The 21,918-nt window shown below is 43.3% G+C and overlaps 1 protein-coding gene across 5 annotated transcripts in view; it reads left to right on the top strand.

The window, feature by feature from the left end:
• The window catches only part of GRM7 (glutamate metabotropic receptor 7), a 306,193-nt gene that overhangs the window by 201,982 nt on the left and 82,293 nt on the right, over nucleotides 1-21,918 (top strand). For 4 of the 5 annotated variants that reach the window (XM_054838818.1, XM_054838817.1, XM_054838819.1 and 1 more), the window contains 2 exons: nucleotides 1,355-1,555; nucleotides 7,623-7,762. In XM_054838818.1, coding sequence (XP_054694793.1) covers nucleotides 1,355-1,555; nucleotides 7,623-7,762 — 341 coding nt within the window. The remainder of the gene's footprint in view (nucleotides 1-1,354; nucleotides 1,556-7,622; nucleotides 7,763-21,918) is intronic. The other variant, XR_008578861.1, reaches the window with a different exon arrangement.

Raw genomic sequence — 21,918 nt, 5'->3', positions numbered from 1 at the left:
AAGAAGTGTCCTGCTGCAGGTGGAACAAGTGGGATGTGGTGTGGCTGCCCTTGGAAAATAATAGATTGTATTTCTGCCGCTTTCATCGTTGTGGCTCAGAACACTTCACGAGCAGTAATTAGGTTTCACGAAACCCCGGTGAGGTAGGTGAGTATGATCACACATTTTGCAGCTGGACAGATTGAATCATGCAGGTGTTACTTGGCCGTGGTAAAGCAAGAAGTTAGTGGACAGTTTCAGGAAAAAAGAAAAAAATCAAGGATTCCTGATTCTTAATCTGTTGTGCCTTGCTTCAGGCTCTGAAAGCACTGTTTGGGTGGCTGCTTAATTGCAGTTACCTGCTCGCGCAACAATAAAAGCAAGACGACCACCTTCTTGCCTGGTTTTACGGCCACATTACCAGGTTACATATTCATCTCAGGTCTGAGAGGGAGGGAACGGTTAAGGCCTACCACTTAAAATGTTTAGATTGACCTTTTTTTGTCTCTGCTATTGAGTTCTTTTGGGTCTTTGTGGTTTAATTTCTGTATTCCGATTTTCCACCTGCAGAATGCCGTCCTTCTCTCAGACTTTTTTTATGCCTTGGCCTGTCGGATGAGGAGATCTCCGAGGCAGAGTTTGCAGTTTCTAACATATTGGGCGCTGCAGCAATCAAGGAATGACTTTCAAAGCACTGCTTTCCCCCATTGCAGCTGGGATTCCTTAAGTTCTCCCCTGCTAAAATATTTTAAAGGCAATCGGTGGATTCTGAAGGACATTTCAGTCTCCGCAGGTTGGGGGGAGAGGGGGTGCATAGTTAATGCAAACATGCTGGGCTTCCCGAGGGGGTGTTAATAGCAGGCATGTTCGCTCAATTCTCTGGAGTGCCTCTTCGGTTGCATCTCTGAAGTGATTCTTTCTTCCCTCAATCTGGCTCTGTCTTTCAATTAGAGACTGGGATTTGCAGCAGAACAAAACAGCAGACTTTAAAATACCAGCTGTGCTTTATTTTAAATGCTTTCTTCTTTCAAAGACATACTTTGGGAGCATACGGAGTCTGGTGTTTTCTCTCTCCAGGATAGTCCCTGTAGGTTAGAGTTTCAAGTTTGTGGTGGTGGTGGGATTTGTTTCTCTGGATTATGGTAGAATAATTTGCAAGAAGAAGTGTTGATGATTCTACTATCAAGAAAGAAGTTTTGGGTTTGCTTTGATTAGTAAAACCATAACTCAAAAGGTTTTATTGTATGGACTAAAACATGCAGCTCTTTAAATGTGCTCCAAGAGGATTTATTTGTGTTTGATATCAGGAAAATATTGTTCCTTACTGTCCTTCTGTGTGTCTGTATATGTGTGTGTGTTTGTTTTTAACGTGCAGGACAGGAGAGAATTGGCAAAGACTCCCACTATGAGCAGGAGGGGAAGGTCCAGTTCGTGATCGATGCCGTGTACGCCATGGCCCACGCGCTCCACCACATGAACAAGGACCTCTGTGCCGACTACGCGGGGGTCTGCCCCGAGATGGAGCATGCGGGAGGCAAAAAGCTGCTCAAGTACATTCGCAGCGTCAACTTCAACGGTGAGCTGAGACCGCTTCTTCAGTAGCGCATTGACCCATGTGGCTTTTTGCCATTTAATTTCAGGGGGTTTTTTTAATTCAATGCAGATCAAGAATTTTTTTTATTGTTTTGCTAGAGTTTGTGGCAGAAGACCATGTTTGTTTAGTATCTGTTTGAAAACATCGTGTTTTAGCCAAGGCAAATAGGCTACTACTGTCCAAAGACAGAAATCGCTGCTGCTGTTTTAGGATACCTTCCAGAAAACTGATTTCCTGTGGGAGAAATAGCTGGGTAAAAGCCTCAGCTTCTCTCTGACTAAATATGCCCATTGAAACCCCAGAAGTTTGTTAGCATAACACATCCTTCTTCCACTTTTTTTATATTGTTTCCTGTACTTGGAGAAAACTGACTGGATGAAATTCCGATACCCTGAACCCAGCTTAGCTGCGTGCTTGAGAGAAGGGAGAGGACAGCTAAAGAGCCAGGTCCGCTTGCAGAGCCAGAACTATGTGGTTTAGACAGAGTAGTTACTCCAACCTTCATTCCTCTAGTAAGACTTCAGAGGAGACGAAACATCCAGAGAATGTGGATGGGAGAGTTTTATCTCTTTGCTTATCGTTTATCCACCTACGCTTCCCGAGCCTGGCAGTGACGGTTGCAATACCAGCCCGCTGTTTCATACAGTACAATGGGCTTTCATGTATTTTTCTCTTCATTGCAGTGTATGAATATTGGCAAAATTTCCTTGTCTCTATATGTTTTACTGTAATTTTATTAGTTTCATTAACAAACATTCGCCTGCAGCCAGCCCAGAGGCACCAGAGCACATCGCGTACAGCAGGTAACATTACAGCGACCTGTTATTTCCCCTTCATAAACCTTGCTAATGTGCTTACCGGGAGGTCTCACTGCTCTGCCCTAGCTCTGTATAAGATAGAGCACCGACATTTAACCAAAAGTTAGACCTCCAAATCCATATTTCGAACAGATTTAGGGAACTATTGAAAAAATACCCTTTGAAGTGTGCGGGGCTGCCTGGGAAGAGGAGTTTGCACAAGCCTCGTGTTGTCGCTGGGCAGCACGGGGAGGCGTTCCCTGCTGCGATCTGCTAATAAACATTTTTATTAATAAACTTGACAAAACCCACACATAGCCAATAGGACCCGAGAGATTTAAAGGCAGGCACGCAGATGGTATTTCATGGTCAAGCTTGGTCATTTGTGCCAAGGATATTTTTCCTTCCTGTGTAAATCATCTCATAAACAGCAAGGTGAATATGAGGACATTTTAATTTCTTTCCTTGAAGTAATTGGTGTTAACTGTAGCCAGGAGCAAATTTTGAGATGAATGATCTGAGAAGGTCTGGAGACTTCTACTTCCTTCATTTTGGAAGGTTAATTATAAAGGACAAAGCTCCTGTAGCAGTACAGCATTCATGTACGGTATTGCAGTTGGGCCATTTTAGTGCTGGAGAGCAGCTCATACATGGTCATCTCTAGACAGTTCTTGCATGCAAACATGCGGTCATCTAATCATTTGAATAGAGCGGAGAAATAACTTAGGAGAAATTGGGTGTCCAGCTAATGTTGCCTCCTGTCCGGCCCCAAGAACTGGCTTGCACCAACTTCGATTTCCTTATTTATGTTTCCTTGGTCAGGCTGTTAAAAGATGAGGTTTTTCCTCCCTTTGATTTACATGGCTGTATGGTGTTTTTTGTTGGCTCGTATACATGTAACTATGTCCAGCACGGGGACTGAAGCAGTGGTTTGCTTTTTAGCAGTGGCAAAACTGAGATAGCTTTAAAGCTTTTTAATTTCACTTGGCTATCTGGGTTTAGGCATTTTTGGTGGGAAAAGAACCTTTTAAGGTTCAATATCCAGGGGCAGTTTAGCTTTTTCTCGTCATATTCGTAGTGCATAACTGCACACGTGTTTGCGTGCCTAGGCTCCGTGTTTGGCTGCAACCCCCCTGGGGCTCGTTCCTCGGGCTATGGAAGGATGCTCTGAAGCCAAGTTTCTTCTCGTTGTTATATAAAAGTAAATTCCCAGAATTGCTGTGATTCAGTCTTCCTAGCGGCACAGGATAAACAACCATCATATAACTCACCAGCCTGAAAAATACAGGGGGATGAGGGAATGGAAGAAGCAATGAGAGGGGCTTTGGTTGGTCTGGGTGCTGTACTCCTGTTGATAAAGCCTGCGAGCTCCTGGGACGTGGGTGCTGGTGCCTACGTGTTCCTCAGCCGTCATGTCATGGCTGGGAGGGCAGGGACGGATAAACGTGCTGCTGGGCTTGTGTCAGCTGTCCTGGTTTTAGCCTCGATCTTAACCTGTCCTTCCCTGACTCACCGGTGCAGCCGTGCAACTCCATCTCATGAAGGTTAGGACTTGGAAAGCAGCATTTAATCTATGCTTAAAATCCTGTTCTCCCAGTCTTCTACCTAAGTTTGTAGTAAAACCCCCAGAAAGTAGAGCAGTGGGAGTGCTTTGTCCAAACTGTGTGCCAGAGAGAAAAAACGTAGGCTGTTTTCAAGCATCCTGAGCCCCTGAGCTTGAGATCCTGTTTGCATGTAATTGATCTCCTTGTCACCGTGCAGTTGAAATCATCCTGTCTGTGCCTGCTTTTGGAGTCTTGTCTTCCATCAACGTAATGACATTCACGCAGAAGAGCTCAAGCAATTCTTTAATGAAGAGACTGGATTTGTACGAGGCGCTCAGTAGGAATTTTGATATCGTCACACTACCTTGAGAACAAAAAGGCCCAAAATCTGGAAAACTTAAAACCTCAAGTTCTCATGCAAGTGAGATTCAGAAAATCTCAAAGTGCAAAGCGGTTGTGCTTTTGCCAGTGAAAAAGATAAAGATTCTGTTCGTACGAGCCCTTTGGGTCCTTAAACCGCAGCAAACGTGAACTGACTAGTAAAGCAACACCTGAGCTAGTTACACCTGTCCTTCTATTAATTCATTTCTCATCTTGTGGTGATTAAGGGATTGAAATCCTACAAATTCAGTCAGATTGTGTCTCTCTTTGAATGCATCGTGCAGGTGAAAGGGTGTCACGTACTCCCTGTGTCTGTGTAGTGAGAAGGCAGCTTATTTGTTGGGAACCGAAGATGAATTAAATTGTCATAACCTCTGAATGCGCAAGACGTTGCAGTCTAGAGGCTAATACTCAGTTTCTGAAGTGCTCACTGGAGCTGAGCAAAATTTTTTCCAAATCATAGTAGAAGGAAAATAAATCCTAAATCATCAGAAAACAACTAAACAACCATATGTTTTAGTAATTAGAAGATCAAGAAATCAAATAATAAATAGGATCATTTTTGAAAATACTGTTTATTCCCTGTAATGAGATTTTTATACATTACTTCTTATTATTTTCATAAGTGCACAGAGAAACTTGAATTGCAAGTGGAGACTGAAATGCTGTAGCAATTTATGACAGGACTGAAGGGTCCCTACAGACAGATGGTGTGAGAAGAGCACCAAAACATGCACCAGAGCCCGCACAAAGGTTAAAGAAGCTTTGCACTTACTAAGCAGATCCTTGGCTGGGAGTCCAGTTACTCCAACTTCAAAGTCAGGAAATGGGACGCTTCTGCTTGACTTATGACCTGAGATTATCACAGTTCTTTGTGCTTCTATATATATTCGTCTTCCCTACAGATCCCAGACTTTTCACAGCTTTTTTTTCTGTATAATTTTAAACGTGTAAATGGTGATGTACTTGAAAATAGCAACAGGTGTTTCCTACTGACTATCAGGTATCCATATCCATGCATGACCCAAGATCCATGTCCCAGGGGACTGTGCCTTTAGGCCTCTGGAGATGACCCAGCAGACAATGCTGTGTCACGCAGAGTTGCTGTGGAGTCTGCACATCCAAGTGTATGCTATGGATTATTTTAAATGTCAGTCTTTAAAAGCTGTCTGTGTGCAGCTACACAAAGCAATAATTAGCAGTAACCTGCGAAAAGTTTTCTTGCTGCTGCAAAACACAAACAGTGCGGTTTTGAGTGATCGCTCTTGATCCATTCTCACTTTAGGACCTCTTAGGTCTGTAACAGCACCTATCCTTCACCTTGGCCTTCTGCTTATTGACCCTGTTGTCCGCTGCCCACCTCTCGGGCAGGACATGGGGTCCTGCCAGCCCTGTGCAGGCAGGTGGGCAACCTGCTCTGGGTGCCCCACTGGGGATGGAGAGACTTGGCTTTACCCTGTGCACCACGGTGGGGTGGCCGTGGCTTAGCCAGGAGGGTTCTGGGCAACGTTCCCACCTGTGAAGGTGACCGTAGACGTGCTCTTGGCTGCTTCCCCTCAGCCTCCAGAAGACTTCGGGGCAGCAGGGTTTATCTCGGCACTGTTGACTTTGGCATGGCTGCGACGATGGTGTCTGTTCCTGGTCTGCCTCCTGACGTGCAGACATGGATGCTTCTTCCTGCCCATGCTGGGGCTTTGTCAGGATATGGGGAATCCACAAATGTCTGTGTTGCATTTTGGGAGCCTCACTTGAGCTCCTACCCTTTCAATTGTACTTTTTTGTCAGCTCGGACAAAACCAAGCTTAACTAATAATATACAGCCTTTTAAGAGTCGTGATTAGCTAAATCCCATTTACCATTTGTGCTGACTTTTTGAAAGAGCCTAGGAATTACAGCCATTTCTTCTTATTCACTTTAAGTGTTTTCACTGTAAATGTATTCTGGCTACATTAATCTGTAATGACAATTAAATATCTGCCTAGTGCTCATAAGGAACCAGAGAGGGGAGATTTCAGTGGAAGATTTTCTGTACCAGCTTTTGAACTGAATCTGTATCTGATCTCGGAGGATTGTAGGGTAGACAGGAAACAATTTACCAGGGCTAGAATGGAAACTATGCTAATTCACTCCTTCAAATCTTTTTTTCACTCACTGGAATTCAATGAAAAGTGGGAATCATGAAGAAAACCATAATCTTAAAGTTCAATGCTACAACAGGAGAGATTTTTCATTGCTTTAGGGAAAAAAAAAGTTACGCAGGAGGAAGCTTTGAATATAGATATGCTGGAGTATTGTCATAATCTTCAATCTGACACAATATTACTCTACCCTACTGAAACCTATTTTAATATGTCTTGAAATAAATGTCACCCTTGAAGTTTTCACCAGGGGATCTGAGGAAATGCAACACTGCTTTGAATTCTCATCTAAGAAAGGGTTCACACCTAATGCCAGGGTAATTAAAATGCAGATGTCCTGGTGAGAACTCACCTGAGGATCAGGAATCATCCGTGCCATCGCTCAGTTATCGGAGCACCTCCAGGATGCAGGCTGGCTTTGCTCAGCTCCAGGCACTAAGGAAGGGTTGTGGGGCTATTCTTGCCTCGCTGCTTGCCCTCCTCTTATTTACCCACGTTAGTCACCTTAGTATATGACAAATAAAGTTAATTCAGGATCCCGAACTGTTTCTGACTGAGATACTTTTCAGCCTGTGTCAGTGTCATAGAGTCTAAACAAGGGAGTACACAAGGAACAGTCTTCCTATAGCTTAGTCTGTTCTTTTCCATCCCAACTGCATGCTGATTACGGGAATAAGAACATACTGTGGAGGAGGAAGCTATTTCTGGATGCTAGTCAAGATTCACTAGACCTGGGCTGACTTCTGACAGCAGTATCTCTCAGAAGCAGATGGAACGTTTTCTGGGGGGAAAAAAAAATCATTTAGAGGCTCCATTCACAGGAGTGATTTTCACTAAAGAACTCCCTGAGGAGAGATGGGAGGGAGGCTGGAGGGCAGGAAGAAAAGCCTTCTGATATTTCTTGCTTTGTGCAAAGCGAGAGTGAAGTAAGACTGATCTAGTTTTTCTTTGTTTTATTTTTAGTCAGTAGGTTTGGGTAGTGATAATTAATCACTGGAAGAGGGCTGGGATTATACCACTGTGTCCTGAAATATCTGTTTTATTTGGATGGCTGGGGTGATAGATGACCTTTGCCTGAAATGTGTTGCCAGTCCAAAAGCTCTCAACTGTGACTGAATAAAATAGATACTGTAAAGATTGAGCTTTTGTTGGTTGTTTGGTTGGATTTTGTCTTGTTTTCTTCCCCCAGGCAGTGCTGGCACTCCAGTGATGTTCAACAAAAATGGTGATGCACCAGGGCGCTATGACATCTTCCAGTACCACACCACCAACACCAGCACCCCGGGCTACCGCCTCGTCGGCCAGTGGACAGATGACCTCCAGCTCAACGTGAGTCTATTTTATTCTTTGCTTACACTCTTTTGTCAGGTACAGTCACTAAATGTTTGGGGTTTTTTTCGTCTTGCAAAAATTAGTAGCTGTCCTTGCTATTTCTTTGCAGCTACATAATGCATTTTTTTTGCATGTTGTCTTCTTTTACTCTATCCTGCAACCTTTTCTCTGTACCTTGAGTACCAAAGCTCCTTAGACTAATTGAGGCATTAGGCGATCATGCAAATTTTATTACTTTTGTGTGTCTGAAGTCTCTCGTTGCCAACTTGGAAAATGAAGCAGTAATGTGTTGTAGTTTGAAACCAATGGGCTTTTGTTTGCAGATTCTCTTCAGTTTTTCCAGTTATATTCTTCAGTTTTTCTAGTTTTAGGAAAGCTGAAACTAAATGTTTTTTGAATGACTCACTTTTCCGGTGCTACTTTTAAGCACGTAGCAAAGATATCCATATGAATGAGATGGCCTTTTTGTAATGACGCCTAAAGAAAAACAAGCACGTAAGAGCAGGTGATCAAAGACCCTCAAGATACTTTGATGTTTCCCAGATGAAAAAACATGTCTGGTGGCTGAGAAAGCTGGAGACTCTTGTCAGCTTCATCCATACAAGGATGGTCTGTGACAGGTCTCTGGAGATCTGGGTTCTGGCTTCCTGCTCGACTTTGTGCAAGTTGCTTGAGCCTCAAATACATGGAGAAACAGTGCTGGTTTAACCTCATGGTTATTTGACTCCTTGTAGATAGTTGTTAAAGCACAGAGACAGTGTTTTCAGTTCCATTTGACTGCTCTTCACCAACAGAGCCTGGACAAAATCAAGGTATTCCTGAAGTGAAATGCCAGTTGCTACAAGATGGTTTTCTTCTCTCAGTCCAAGTTCCCACATGAGGTTATACCAGCTTCCTCTCCTCGTGTCCTCCACCCTTGGTGTGTTATGGCTCCTTCCCTGCCTCTGCTGCCACATTTCCTGTAAAAATAATGTCCAGGGTGAAAGGGAAGGCTGTGTGAGCATGGTCCAGTCCTGACACACACTCGAGAGGTGGCCAGGACATGCCTGGCATGCAGTATGAGGTCATGGCAACTGCGGCTCATGCCTCGGGTCTGCGTGTGCAGACCCAGCATCGTGCTTGCTGCACTCGGGATGAGACCCGTTAGTTGCAGGGAGACCCGAGCTACTGTTCCAGCCACACATCTCTTCAGCTGGGATGCCAGCCATGGGCTGCCTAGGTAGATCAGAACACCATCGCTTGGAGTGTAGCCGTTCTCTTTCTATCTTTAATGTTTTCATGTCTCTTGTTAAACGAAGTAATTAATATGGATTACTAGGGTCCAGTCTTTGAGACTGACCACAATATTTTGCTCTTCTTGAATTTTGGCTCATTTTCATTTGCCATATGCTATTTCAGTGTTTTTCAACTTTTGATGTTCTATTTAAGGAAAACTATATTAACTTGCAATTTGCCGTTCTCTTAGCAAAAATATTAATATTTTATAAGTAAATCCTCCTTTATATAAACTACACATCCTGATTCATTAAAATTTAAAGCTAAATTAATGGAGCTTGATTTGTATTCCTGTTGTTGCGTTAAATGTTTCCATAAAAAGCACGCTTTCCTCAGGCTCATATCCTCATGGCTACAGGGTTTTATCAGTAGTTGAGATTCTTTCAGTAACTTCCCTTTTACTCACTTATGGGTCTTAGTTTCTCACACAGGATTAGCATTGCTGTGATAGTTCCTGTTTGTATTTTCTTAAAATAATAAAGAAAATTGTGGAGTTTAGAGAAGTCAAGGATGCCCTGAAATAAGCAACCAGAATAATCGCTACTATTAAATACATCCCAGGAAAAACTGCCAAAGGCTACAATTTGTCTTCAGTGATTATTGTGGAGTTAACACTTCAAGATATATTTTCCCAATTCTTATTTCTTTAATACCAACATAAGAGGGGAAATAAAAGAAAAGACGTTTGGTGAGAGTGCTAATTTTAATTTAGAAAATGCTGAAGTGATGCTTTGTTTTCCAAGAGACTTGTCATTTTGGGCAGTCTTGTTTAGTTCTGTGTGTCCAAATTTCCTTAGTTACAAAAGAGAAAAGTTGTTCTGCCCTGTTATGCAGGCTGTAATGGTAAGGACACTCCAGATCTCAAAGGCGGTAGGCAAATAAGTGTCAAAGACTATCTTAGGTGAGTAAATATTTTCTTCTTTGTCATTGTCCTCATTCAAGGAAGGACAAAGAAGAACATTTTGCCATTTCATTTCCCTGGAAGTAGTGCTACTGTTCATTCTGTCGTCAGTCTAATGGCATGCGTCACCTTCGCATTCACAGTATTTTGGAGTGAGAGGCAGAAGTGGGGGAGCACAGGGCTTATTAATCTCGATAGCTGTACCATATTTTTCATGTAAAGTTACAGAATAGCTTTTTACATTTCTTTTTCTATTGACAGTAGATAGACTGAAGAGATATTTAATAGCATATTTGCAAGTTTTGAAATATGCTATATCAGTTTTTTTCTTTTTGTTGTCATGAGTTTATAAACCTGGTTTTACAAGATGTCTGAGACTGTATATTTTTTTCAGTCCAGATTGCTTCTCCACATCTTTGTATCACCTTTGCTTTTTTATGTCTGGCAGAAATGTTCAGTAAAGGCAGAAATTGTAGTTAGCTGGTTTTCCACTGTTCTGTTCAGAACGTTGTCATTTTCTCCACCAACTAAATCAACTCATTCATTTCCACTAATACATACAAACTTACTTGTTCTGCTGCCAGTCGTCTTGTTAAGAGGACCAGCCCAAAACACGATGGCTGAGAAAACAGAGTAGTAGATGTTCAGTATGGAAAGCATATACATAAATGCAAGCTTTTCACACACAGTCCCTTCGGACTGTGCAAGAGGAAAATTTTTCACAATGAGAACGTTCAGCCATTGGAATCATCTCCCCAGCGAAGTGGTGGGTTCCCCAACATTGGACGCTTTTAAGATGGTGCTGGGCCATCTTGTCCAGGCCGTGCTTTTGCCAAAAAAGATCAGAGCAGATGATCCTTGAGGTCCCTTCCAACCTGGAATTCTGTGATTCTGTGTCTGCTCCCTGCACGCGCAGGAGCCAGACTCTGCTCTCCCTTTGCAAGTTCCTATGCAAAGTGTCTCCTCTGAGTGCAAGTGACTCACTCTGGATTTACTTTTCGGTATCTGAGGTCAAATTTGGTTGATAACTGAGAAAATATTTCATGACTTTTCACTGCAGCAAACTTGGGACGTAATGATGTTTTATGTAAGGACAGTATAATCACCAAACTTCCTTTTGCTTGCTTGATATCAAGCAACCCAGCACAGCTTTGCCTAGTACCCAGTGCATGATTTAGTAATGGTTTTGGCTGCATTTCACAGATATCTATGCCAGGATAAAATAAGCAGGTGTCTAATTTTAAACGGCTTGGCCAGTGTGCCATGCAAATGTGTTGCAGTGCTTTGTTCTCCCTGCAGTGAAGTTGTGATTACAAGATGCCCACCTACCTCCCTTAAGAGGGCATGGAAGAGCACCTCCTGCCTTCCTCTCTTTTATGAAGATCATGTCAAGCTCTGTCAGCCCCTTTTGGGCCCCCCGCATGCAGATTTAGTGTGCAATATTTATAGTTCATGTCCTCCTGCAGTTTGAAATGCTTTGCTCTGAATTTTAGGATCAGAAATTTGGCCAGCTGCATCCTCACTGAAATCCAGCATCATGACCCCCACAGCCTGTTGAATAGCAAAGATACAGCTAATGCAATTAGTCAGTAAAACTGTTGACCACAGTAATGTTACCATCTGAAACCAGGATTGTATTTTACTATGCTAGTGTTGAGGGTAGACTCATGTATTACAAGGCAGTTGCATCATTATGAGAACTATTTTGACTGTATTTAACTTTAATGATGTGTTTCAAAAGCAAAAAGTGCTAGTGGTGAAAAGGAGGAAGGAAATCTACCATGGGGACAAGGAGCTGTGTCATGTACCAGATGCTTTTTGGTTGGTTTACTTTTCAAATGGGTAACGTTTCTTTTTCTGTTTTGCTTTAGCGATAAGTAGATCTCCAATGCTTGTGCTGTTCAAGCAATAGGAAATAGTGAGGATGACTGTGGGTTAAGCATGAAGGCAGAGTGGTCAGGAGACACAGGTTCTGTTTTCATACCTGATGTTTCACTCTGAATTTTAGAAAGACAGTTAACTCTCCATGCTCTGTTTTACCCCCATGTATACCATAGATCCAATAACAATGGATGTCTTCTTGACATGTGTGCCTTTGTTTGCTAGTCTCTGCAAAGCACTTTGAGGTTGCTCAACAGGACGCACTATAGGAATGCGAGGAACTGGCCGGTCAGCCCTGATTCATGGCTGGCTTCTCTGAATGCAACTTCCAATGCTTTGAAGTGCCTGAAAAAACCAGAAACGCAGCTCTCCTGGAGGAACTGATGTGCCTGAAGGAGAAAGAAATGGATCACTCCTAGAGGAACTGCAGGATCTCCTGGGAAATTTGGTGATATTGCTTCTCTTTCGCTATATAGAGTTAACTCAGCAGGTCCTAGGTTTATTATGTTTTCACATCCAAACCTCTGCAAGCATCCCTGAACTGTCAAAATCAAAAATAAAGAAAACAATCCCTGTGAAATTGTCGAATCTTATTTTCCCAGGGATTTGTCTTCTGCCTACCCTATCACAGCAGCATTCTCCATCATGTTCCCTGTGACTCCTTCCCATAGTTGTCTCCGCAATTTCCCCGCAGTGCCTGAACTCCCTCCCACACCCCTACATCATTTGCTGTGCAAGCGACAGCCTGTATTGTGGCTGTCTTTGAGTTACACGTGTGCCAACCGGTTGGCTGGCTGGCTGAACCAAAAGGGTGAGAGAGATGCTCAGTGTTGGTGGATCTTTCTTCTAACTATCCACTGAGTCTTACCAATCCTGCAGACACAACGTTCAGAAATCTCTGCTTGTAGCAAATGTGCTTCAAGTTGGCCAGCAAGTTCAAAAGTTATTAGGAAGGAAATTGGTACAGACAGGTGGATGGGCAGACAGAACGTGTATATGTTCCACTTCCATCAAATTTTCTTCTAAAATGATAGCAAGATTTAGAAATTTCCAACAGTTTTGCAGAATGAAAAGGAAAGTAAAGCTAGCCTTGCTGTTAATTTTTATTTAAAATGTGATTTACACAAAAGTGTGGCCCAGTAAGCAGACTGCTATTGGATTTGGACAAGTAGGCATACCGGTTTGATCTCTTGTATCACTGAAATGAGTAGCAGACTTGCATTTGACCGAAAAGCCAGAGTTTTGGCCTTTTTTTCCATCTCTATCCTGTTTTCATACTGACAAGCTTTTGGGGGTCATTAAAAGGCTGAGCTCATTTAAAGTTTTCAGTTTGAGTGGCTCAGTCCTGGTTTGGATGTGTCGGCATCGCCGAGGCTGAACAGACCTGTCCGGGCTCTTGCGTACGGACGCGACTTGCTTTCTCGGATCTAGCAACAAGTGAGTAGTTGGGGTATTGAGATCCTGCATGACAGCCTAGACACCTTGACTGAACACCACGAAGGAAACGCTCCGTGGGGGAAGTGCCCTCACCTCCGTTGAGTGGTGGAGCACCCAGATGAGATGTGGCGTTCATCTTGTACCATCCCTCTGCAACTTGCAGTGCGGTGGCGGACGTGACGCCCTGTTTCACCTTCACCTTCATGTTGGTGAGTAGTGAAATGGTTACAGGAGACCTCTTTATTTACCATTAGAGAGGGATATCTTCCTACAGCAAGCTTTTTTTTTTTTCTTCCCCAGTTTGGCTAATTAATGCTGTACTTCTAGCCTATTAGTGTCCGCATAGGGTGCATCATGTTGTTTTAATTGCATCAGCATCCCCAACTTGTCAAGTGCGCTCTTCCAGCTCGATGTTATGGCTCATAAAGGTGCCACCAGGCACCCGGGTGCTGATCAGACGCTGCAGCACATTTTCAGGGTGGCTGAAGAATGTGTATCCTTGGCTGATAAAGAGCAATGATGGAAAACATGATGTCCTGTTCATTATTGCACTGTAGGGATTTCAGGTAGTTCTTACTTCAAACATGTTTCACTTCCAAAGCAGCGGACAGGGTTAACTGTAAGCTCCAGATAAAATTAAAACATTTCTCTAATTAATTTGTTTTCAAACAGAAACAAATACATATTAAAGATGCCTAAACATACTGTGTGTGGAGATAAACAAAAAAATCTGTATTGTTTTATAGATGTGCCCTTGAATTGTAAATCGTTTAGTCGCATGGAGCAGGGTACAGCTTGAAACATGACTGCCGGTTAAATGGAGTCTTTTGCATGCAGCATCGGGAAGGCTGGCTGCTTAGCAATTCCTTGCGCTTTTATTAATTTCCTCCAGCAATAACTGAAATATTGCTGCAATCTTTCTAAACAAGTGCTTAGAAGATTAATAGTATTGATAATTATCAATATGGTTCCATAAACACGTACATTACATAGATCTAACTCCCCTTATAAATCCTGGCTCATGTTATACGGCGCGAAGGAAATCGCTGTGTACTTATTAATAACTCCCGCCTCCTTGGGGAAATAGATATATTATGTTGTTTTCTTCACTGTAGGTTTGGGCCAGTAGTTTAGAGGAACATTAAAAATGGGGGCGGGGGGAAGTTTTGCTTTAAAGAAAGTAACATTAGACTGGATGTTAGGAACAATTTCTTCCCCCAAAGGGCTGTCAGTCCCTGGAAGAGGCTGCCCAGGGCAGTGGTGCAGTCCCCATCCCTGGAGGGATTTCAAAGCCGTGGAGATGTGGTGCTTGGGGACATGGGTTAGTGGTGGGCTGGGCAGTGCTGGGGCAACGGTTGGACTTGGGGATCTTAAGGGTCTTTTCCAACCAGAAGGATGCTGTGATTCTGTGATTCCTGTACCTGAGTGTCTCTGGTCTTAGAGCAAACCGAGAGTGTGTACGGCTTGAGGGGCAGCTTTCACCCCGCAGAGGACGGGGAGCCACCGCGGCGGGGGGCGGTTCAAAGCAAGTCACTGACAAAGAGAATGAGGCAACTCTCATGCTGCAATTCTTTTTTGCCCACAAATAGAAATGTATTCAATAACTTTGTAATTGTCTGTGCAATTTATGCAGATCCTGCACACTTCAACACCTACCGAATCTGTTTGGGCTCAGACTAATCTATTTACATGCCGTAAACATCTCTGTTATAGAATTTGGAAATAAATGTTACGAGTAGCAAGCTAATGGAAAGAGTAATTAAATGTGTAACCTTCTGGCAAGAGATCTATATGTACCTGACTTTTTTGGTAAAATATTCAGAATGGCAATTAGATCCAAACAACTATTCAGCAAAGTTTGATGCTCAGGAATACGCTGCCAACAGATGGTATTTTTCGAAACTAATGTGTTTGGATTTATATCTGTTCATTGGGTTTTGGTTTTGTTGATTGGTTTTGTGTTGGTTTTTTTCTTGGGGGTAGAGCATGTTCAGAGCAGATGGATTTTTTTTTTTCCCCAGAATATTTTGTAGCAAAAGGTAAATCTTTCTGGAGCATGTGCAAATTTCAGTTTATTGAAAGCCTGGGATTTCCCCAGTTTCTGGCAGCAGGAGAGCAAAAGGGCACGTATCTGGCCAGTTCAAAGTTTTTGCTTCAAACAGCAAGTGATGAGAGAATTTCACCACAATGACCATAGGGTTATATTGGGGATTTTTAGACGCTTCTTTTAAAAGAACATATTTGAACCAGTATTTGGAAGTATTTTATCTGAAATTGAAAAATAGAAATTTTATGTTTCCCCACCTAGAAACTTTCACCTTAAACAATTTCACCTTTGTGAAGTTGCGTGTAACTGAAAGCACAATTATTAGCATTATCAGTTCTAGCTCCTGTATGCACATAATGTATAATCACAAAACCCCTATTTGCAAATATATATAAAAAATGTGGTTTACATTCCTTTACATGTGTCTACGCGGATGGATGTATATACATGCACAGACCTTTGCAATATATAACCCTTAAGATTTCTGTTGATTTGCAGTATCTGAGTAAGCTCAAAATCATGGTTCAAAGATTACGTCAAGACAGATAAAAATTGGTATCAATTTCCTTTCTCATTTCAGTTATTGCCACATAAATTGGCCCTTGTAGTGTCATTTCCTATTCCTGTTACAGACTGTAATGAGTAGCTGGTACAAAGATAATACATCTATATTGCAACCTGGAGCCTGAAATCTTGTGAGCTGACAGGCTGACAGGAGGTATGCATTATTCAGGTGCTAGACAGTCTCATTAAACAAATTCAGCAAATGAGGTCAGGGTGTTATTTAAAATTAAGATTTTAAGTATTAAGCATGATTAGTATGTTTTGTTTTCATATGTCAGTGCAGAACCCTGAGCTTTCAGCTGATGCAGCCACTTGTTGAAAATCACCGCCTTTTACATTTTTAATGAAATTGGCTAAACCCTTAGATTTAATTAGCCGTACATCACAGCATACTGGCATACAGGGAGATGTAGTTGTATCCAGAAGTAACTGGGTTTCTGATAGCTGAAAAAAGATGAATTATTTTAGCCACTGTTGCCTCATTGACATTTTTGGAAAGGAATTTAATCCGGGCTATTTCTTTCCCATGGAAACTCTGCTCAGCCTGTGCAGCTCCTGGCGAAGCGCAGCTGCTGCTGACTCTGCTCCGAACTGGGGCTGTGTCCAGGTGTAGCGGTGGTCCTTATCTTCTCCAGGCACTCTTTGGAAAGGCTATTCTGCCCCAAAATAGCTAGGTTTATGTTATGTAAAATGTTATGAGTTGCGTCTTCAGCCATTTACACCCCATGGAGATGAGGGAAACCTGACTGAAGCCCCTCTCCCCGTGGCACTCGGCATCTTCTGCTCCCCCGACCCTGGTCCCGTCCCTCCACCCGCTTTTCGGTCTCGCCATCCGACCGAACGACGGGCAGCGACAGTCGCGCTCGTGGGGCCGCGGGTGCCTGTCTCTCTAGGAATTAGCTCACAGCACAAACATCCCTAAATGCAAAGTCCTTCCAGAAAGGTCTACAGCCTGTCTGCAAAGCTCTTGGCCATAGCTGGGCATTTCTGAGCTCAGTCTCCGTTACGCCATCAGCCAAATTGTACGCAGTCCAGTTAGAAATGTAAAGGTGAATAATTACATCAGCGTTACTAAAATACATCCCAATTACGTGTTTTGGCAAGCGAGTTACCGTGCCCACCATGTCAACAGCTATAATGTATACTATAATAATAGATGTTGTTTATTTTGTTCTGTCATTAGATTCTGTAATCTTTCATTGCTCATGTCAACCATGACCGGCACGAACACCTTTAATTATCCTAACTTGCAGAATTAACTTTCAGCCAACTGGAAGGGAAATTTTCAAACCACTGGCCCGCTGAACGACCATATGCTAATTCTTTAGTCCTCCATCGGGTCTGCAAAATGCATGCTAACAGGCAGCAGGGCTGAAATCACATAGGTCCTGCTCACAAGCTGTGATTACAGCCTGACTTGGTAAGTGCTCTTGGAATAAAACCGATGCAGTTTGTAGTACCGCAGATGGTTTTGACGCATTCGGTTTAGAAACGGCTGCTGTAAATAATTTTTATTCGGATAAGGGCACAACCTCGAAATACATGATAGGAACCGCGTGAATCGAGTGGCACTTCCTCTGTAGCACAGAAAAGAGCTACACAACTCATTGCAAATCATCAATAAATGCAGATAATCCCGTTTGTACCTGTGCTTTCTTTGAAAAAAGTCTCAGGTAGTGCACGTTGCAATCCAGAGCATCTCAGAGTGTTTCTCAAAGTGCCCTTCAGTACACTCGTGCCAAACATCTAGCATGTAGTGCCAAATGAAGCCAGAGAATCTTGGGAGCACCGTGATGTTGACTGCATTAGCACCCGCATATACGCAACAGAAAGCTGAGGGGTACGTGAGGTTGGTAAACGTCTGAGCGTGTGCTGTGGCAGCGGGTACCCAGGTGGTTGTCCTGTGCGGTTGGTCTGCAGCGAGGTCTTGTGTGAAGGGAATCAGAAATCCTGCCAGGGTGGCAGGTTTTGGTACGGGGAAAGTAACTTGGAGAATTCAAGCGTCAGGAGGTTTTGATAAGTTGGGCGTGAGTAGTGTAACAGATCCGTAGAGCTGAACAAGTACCTGCAGCCGTCGGTCACCGCCCTCTGCAGAATTAGAAAATAATCCACAAAGAGAAGAGCCAGACCGGTGTGGACCCCTTTCCTGGCTGTTACTTGCCATACTTGATAATCATGAAACCTGCTTTGTTTTTTTTTTTTTAAAAAGAAAGGTTAAAAGAAAAGTTGAGCTTTCTATATAGATTTTTCTATATTAAAATAGGAAGGCAATGGTTAAATCTTACACCTCACTCTGAAAACTAGCTCAGACTTGGAATTAAAGACGTGAAATGTCATTTCCTCTTTGTTATTGACCCATTTTGCCTAGGTGGTAATATATACCGCGTGAGCTCTGCTACCTTAGGCAAAGCAAAGTGAATTAAGCTATATCAGCTTTTGGCAACTCTGAGCATCAGTATAATTTTCCTCCAGGTCTGAGAATGTCACAAGGTGAAATGTTTGTAGGGATATAAATGCTAAGAGAAACCAGGCTGAGAGAATGTCTGAGATGTATTACATATCTTTTCAAAGGTAGGAAAAAAACGAAAGGTAAGGAGCTCATAAAAGCTGTAATGAAAAAAAATTACATAGCAGAAGACTTGGTGGCTTCAGAATTTGCTTCATCTTGTGTTGTTCTCTTAAATGTCCATGAGCCTGTAGGCAGGCAGACTTCTGCTCTGAGAATGAGTAATGTAAGAAATAGAAGGTCAAAAATAAATCACTATGTTTTTAAAATAGGTGATGTTTTCGCTTTTACACATTGCTTCTTAAATCCCTTTTTGCAAGTCTAATGTATTTTTGTCAGCAAATATATTCAAGAGCAAATACTTTGCTGGGATATTTTGTGGATAATTAACAAGTTTGGTTGCTTTTGGCAGAAGTAATAATGTCGGTTTGTGTGTTATTGAGGGCATAATATTCTTTTTTTAATACCTGAAAATGGAAAGATGCTTTTCAATGACAGGTGTGTTTTGTTGTGTTTGGAGAAGTTCACCCAGCTATGTAAAGAAAAACACGACAGACGTGCAGCAAAGCTGCTGTTCTGCTCACCACGCAGCTACTCGTCCACCCCTCTGCGAGCAGAAAGGCGGATACAACAACTTGTCCAACAGCACGTGAACGCTCGGCATTTTGCAAATACCCGTTAGGTGATGCAGCAGAAAATTCAGGTTTCCAGTTAGATGCACGGTGGTCTTTAGCTGTGGTTTTGCCGAACTTTTCCATCCTTCCCCGCCCTTGTTTCAGCCCAGCAGGACCCCTGTAACTCCTGCTGTAGAGCTGCAGCATCAGGTGGCTCTGGCCGGGCGCTGCGGCTGCTTTCGTCACCCTCAGTCAGAGGAGGGCTGCTTTCTGGTGCGGGTCATCTCCAGCGGCATAGAGATGCTGCACTAGCATTGCGTCCCATCCTTGCCCTGGCAAAGGAAGTTTGACAGAAAATATTATCTCTGTTTAAGTCTTTGAATTGCTGGCTGAAGGTACACGGGATGCGTGATTGGCACGGTAGGCAACGGCAAGCCAAGGCTGTGCCTGGAAAAGAGGGAGAAGTATCAGCAACCAGTGATTGAATTTCTGCTTCTGGGATCAAATGCATTTAATTTTTGTCTTTTCCGTTGCAAAATAAGTGTAATCTTTTGTCCTGGAGGTAGTGGACAACAGCGTGGAGGTTCATGTCTAGCGAGCTCAGCAGGGCAGCCGCCGAGACGCTTGTCACCTACCTTTCTTTGGCGTCTCCTTTCTTACCCACTTTATATTTCTTCTTCCACGTTGCCTGGTGAGGTAGAAGGTGTTTGTGTAATATCCCTGTGTGTCGTGAGTGCCTGGCGCTCCCCTTCCAGAGGTCGGGATGCAGCTGGGGGCTGGTGGGGCCGGGTCGCAGCAGAGCACACGCTTTGCACCGCGAGGCACGCGCAGGGCTGGTTGGTACGCTCGTCTAGCAAAATCTCCCAGGGAAGTGCAAATCAACAGTGCATCCTGACGCAAAGAGCAAAAAGAGTTTTATTATTACTCTTGAATGCAGAGGGTGAATGAAATACACAGTGTTTTCTGCTGAGATCTCCTGTTGCAAGCGCTGAGGCGTGCTTCCCGTGTGCAAAACCTGGGGGCAGAGGAGCGAGCAGGATTCCAGGCTTTTGGACTTTACCTGCCGGAGAGTCCGGTTCAGCGGATCCTCGGCAGGCGTGGGCTGGCATCCGCCGGTCACGCCAGCAGTCCCGTGACTACTAACAGCAGCCAAAGGCGTGCTCGCTTCTCTCCAATTTTATTTATCGATTTTGCATGTAAATTTTTTTAATGTATTGTATTAACAAATAGGGGAATTATTGACTTAAACCTATTTTTGTAGGTCCAAGGCATAATCCAGCTGTGCTGTGCAAAATTAAATTTTGCCACCATACAGATGCAAGTGCCAAGGATAGTGGAGTAGAAATTATGATGATGGCATAATATTGTGCCTGTTTGCTTTAGAGGGGAGAAAGAAATCCCATAAAGGGTATTTAAAAAGCTCTGCACACATCAGGACCATGTGAACAGTCCTTAGAGTTTCCAACATTTAAGCAAAGCATAAAGGTTCCTGACAGAGAACATGTATTGAGTGGGTCAAAAATAATCACTTTTTAAATGTCCCTGAATACTGATTTCTCGAGAAAATTGACATGGTTTGCAGCAAGACTATAATATTGGATATATAGCGTGCATTTTAATGTGTCTCAAGCTAATCGTTCGCATGATAGGCAATAATGGCCCCAAATAAACAGCTGAAAAGGGTCTTTAGCCTGCTCTTAAAATTTGAGGGAAAGCCTTTATTTGCTTTGTTTCCCTTTTTTATTTGTTTCTTCTTCCACTGATCTGAAAATGTACATTTTATATGAAAATGCTGCATTAAGTGATTCCCACAAAACAACCTTGTTTACTTGTTAATTGCGGCTTTTAGTGGCGTGGAGGATACATATTTACCATTAACAGTAGCATCCGAGCATCTGGCTCCCAGTGGTAACTATAATTAGATATTTTATTCCATTCTTGCAACGCCTGTCCTTTAGACAGGCTCGTGAAGGGTAGTTCAGACTTAAACCTCCCTTTGCAAAAGCAGACCTTGCGTCCTTTTTCCTTTCAAAAATGCAACTGGAAAAGGTGGTAGCGGCTTCTCTCCTCCATCCCCTCGATGAGGTTTGAGTTAATCCAGGACATGGGAGCTTTACACCCAGTCCCCCCTCACCTGGGGGCAAATCCCACCTCCCCGCTGCCGCTGTTCCCCGGGAGAGGGGAGCGCGCCAGGATGCTCACCGCGATTTTAATGAATTCATTAACCCGTTTGTGGGAAGGAATGGGGAGGAAAATTCACTGGAAGGGAAGCGCACGACTGGGACTCTGTCTCACAGTGACGTATTCAGGGTGCTCGGCTGGAAGGAATGAGGTACCGGTCCCAGTCCTCCTCCTCCTTTCCAAAGAGATGGAAAGGGATAGTGGGGGCGGGGAAAGGCAAGGTTTTGTGTTGTTATTGCTTTAGTATGCAAAAAGGTGATGAGGCACAAAATTCCTTAGCTTTGCAAGGTTAATTTAAAAAAACACCACCACCATCCAAAAAAACCCCAAAACCAAAGCTCTGATCTTTTTTTTTCCCCCTGAATTTTAGCAGAATTTCAACTAGACCAATACCACTATCATTTAAGGCAGGGTGTGATTGGAGGGCCAGTATTCTTATTCTTATTAACTTAGATATTAAATCCATGGAATGACCTTCACTTTCAGCCTGCGTTGCTGGGTTTTTCCATGCCGTCTCAGTCCACCTGCAGACAAGCGTCCCACGCAGATTTCGGAGCAGAAGCAGCTGCCAGCCTCAGCCTTCGGCCTCCTTCCCTTGCAGCAGCCGCCCATCACAACCACATCACTTTCCTCTTCCTCTTCCCGCTCAGTTTCAGCATGATGTGACTGCAGCGTTGATGGAAGAGTGGCCCCAAGTGCAGCATAATTAACGTCCCATCAGCCAACCCTAATTTTCTGTGTACCATC

Source organism: Grus americana, chromosome 11, assembly GCF_028858705.1.
Source record: "Grus americana isolate bGruAme1 chromosome 11, bGruAme1.mat, whole genome shotgun sequence".
Taxonomy (NCBI): Eukaryota; Metazoa; Chordata; class Aves; order Gruiformes; family Gruidae; genus Grus; species Grus americana.
This window is presented reverse-complemented; position numbering and strand designations above follow the sequence as displayed.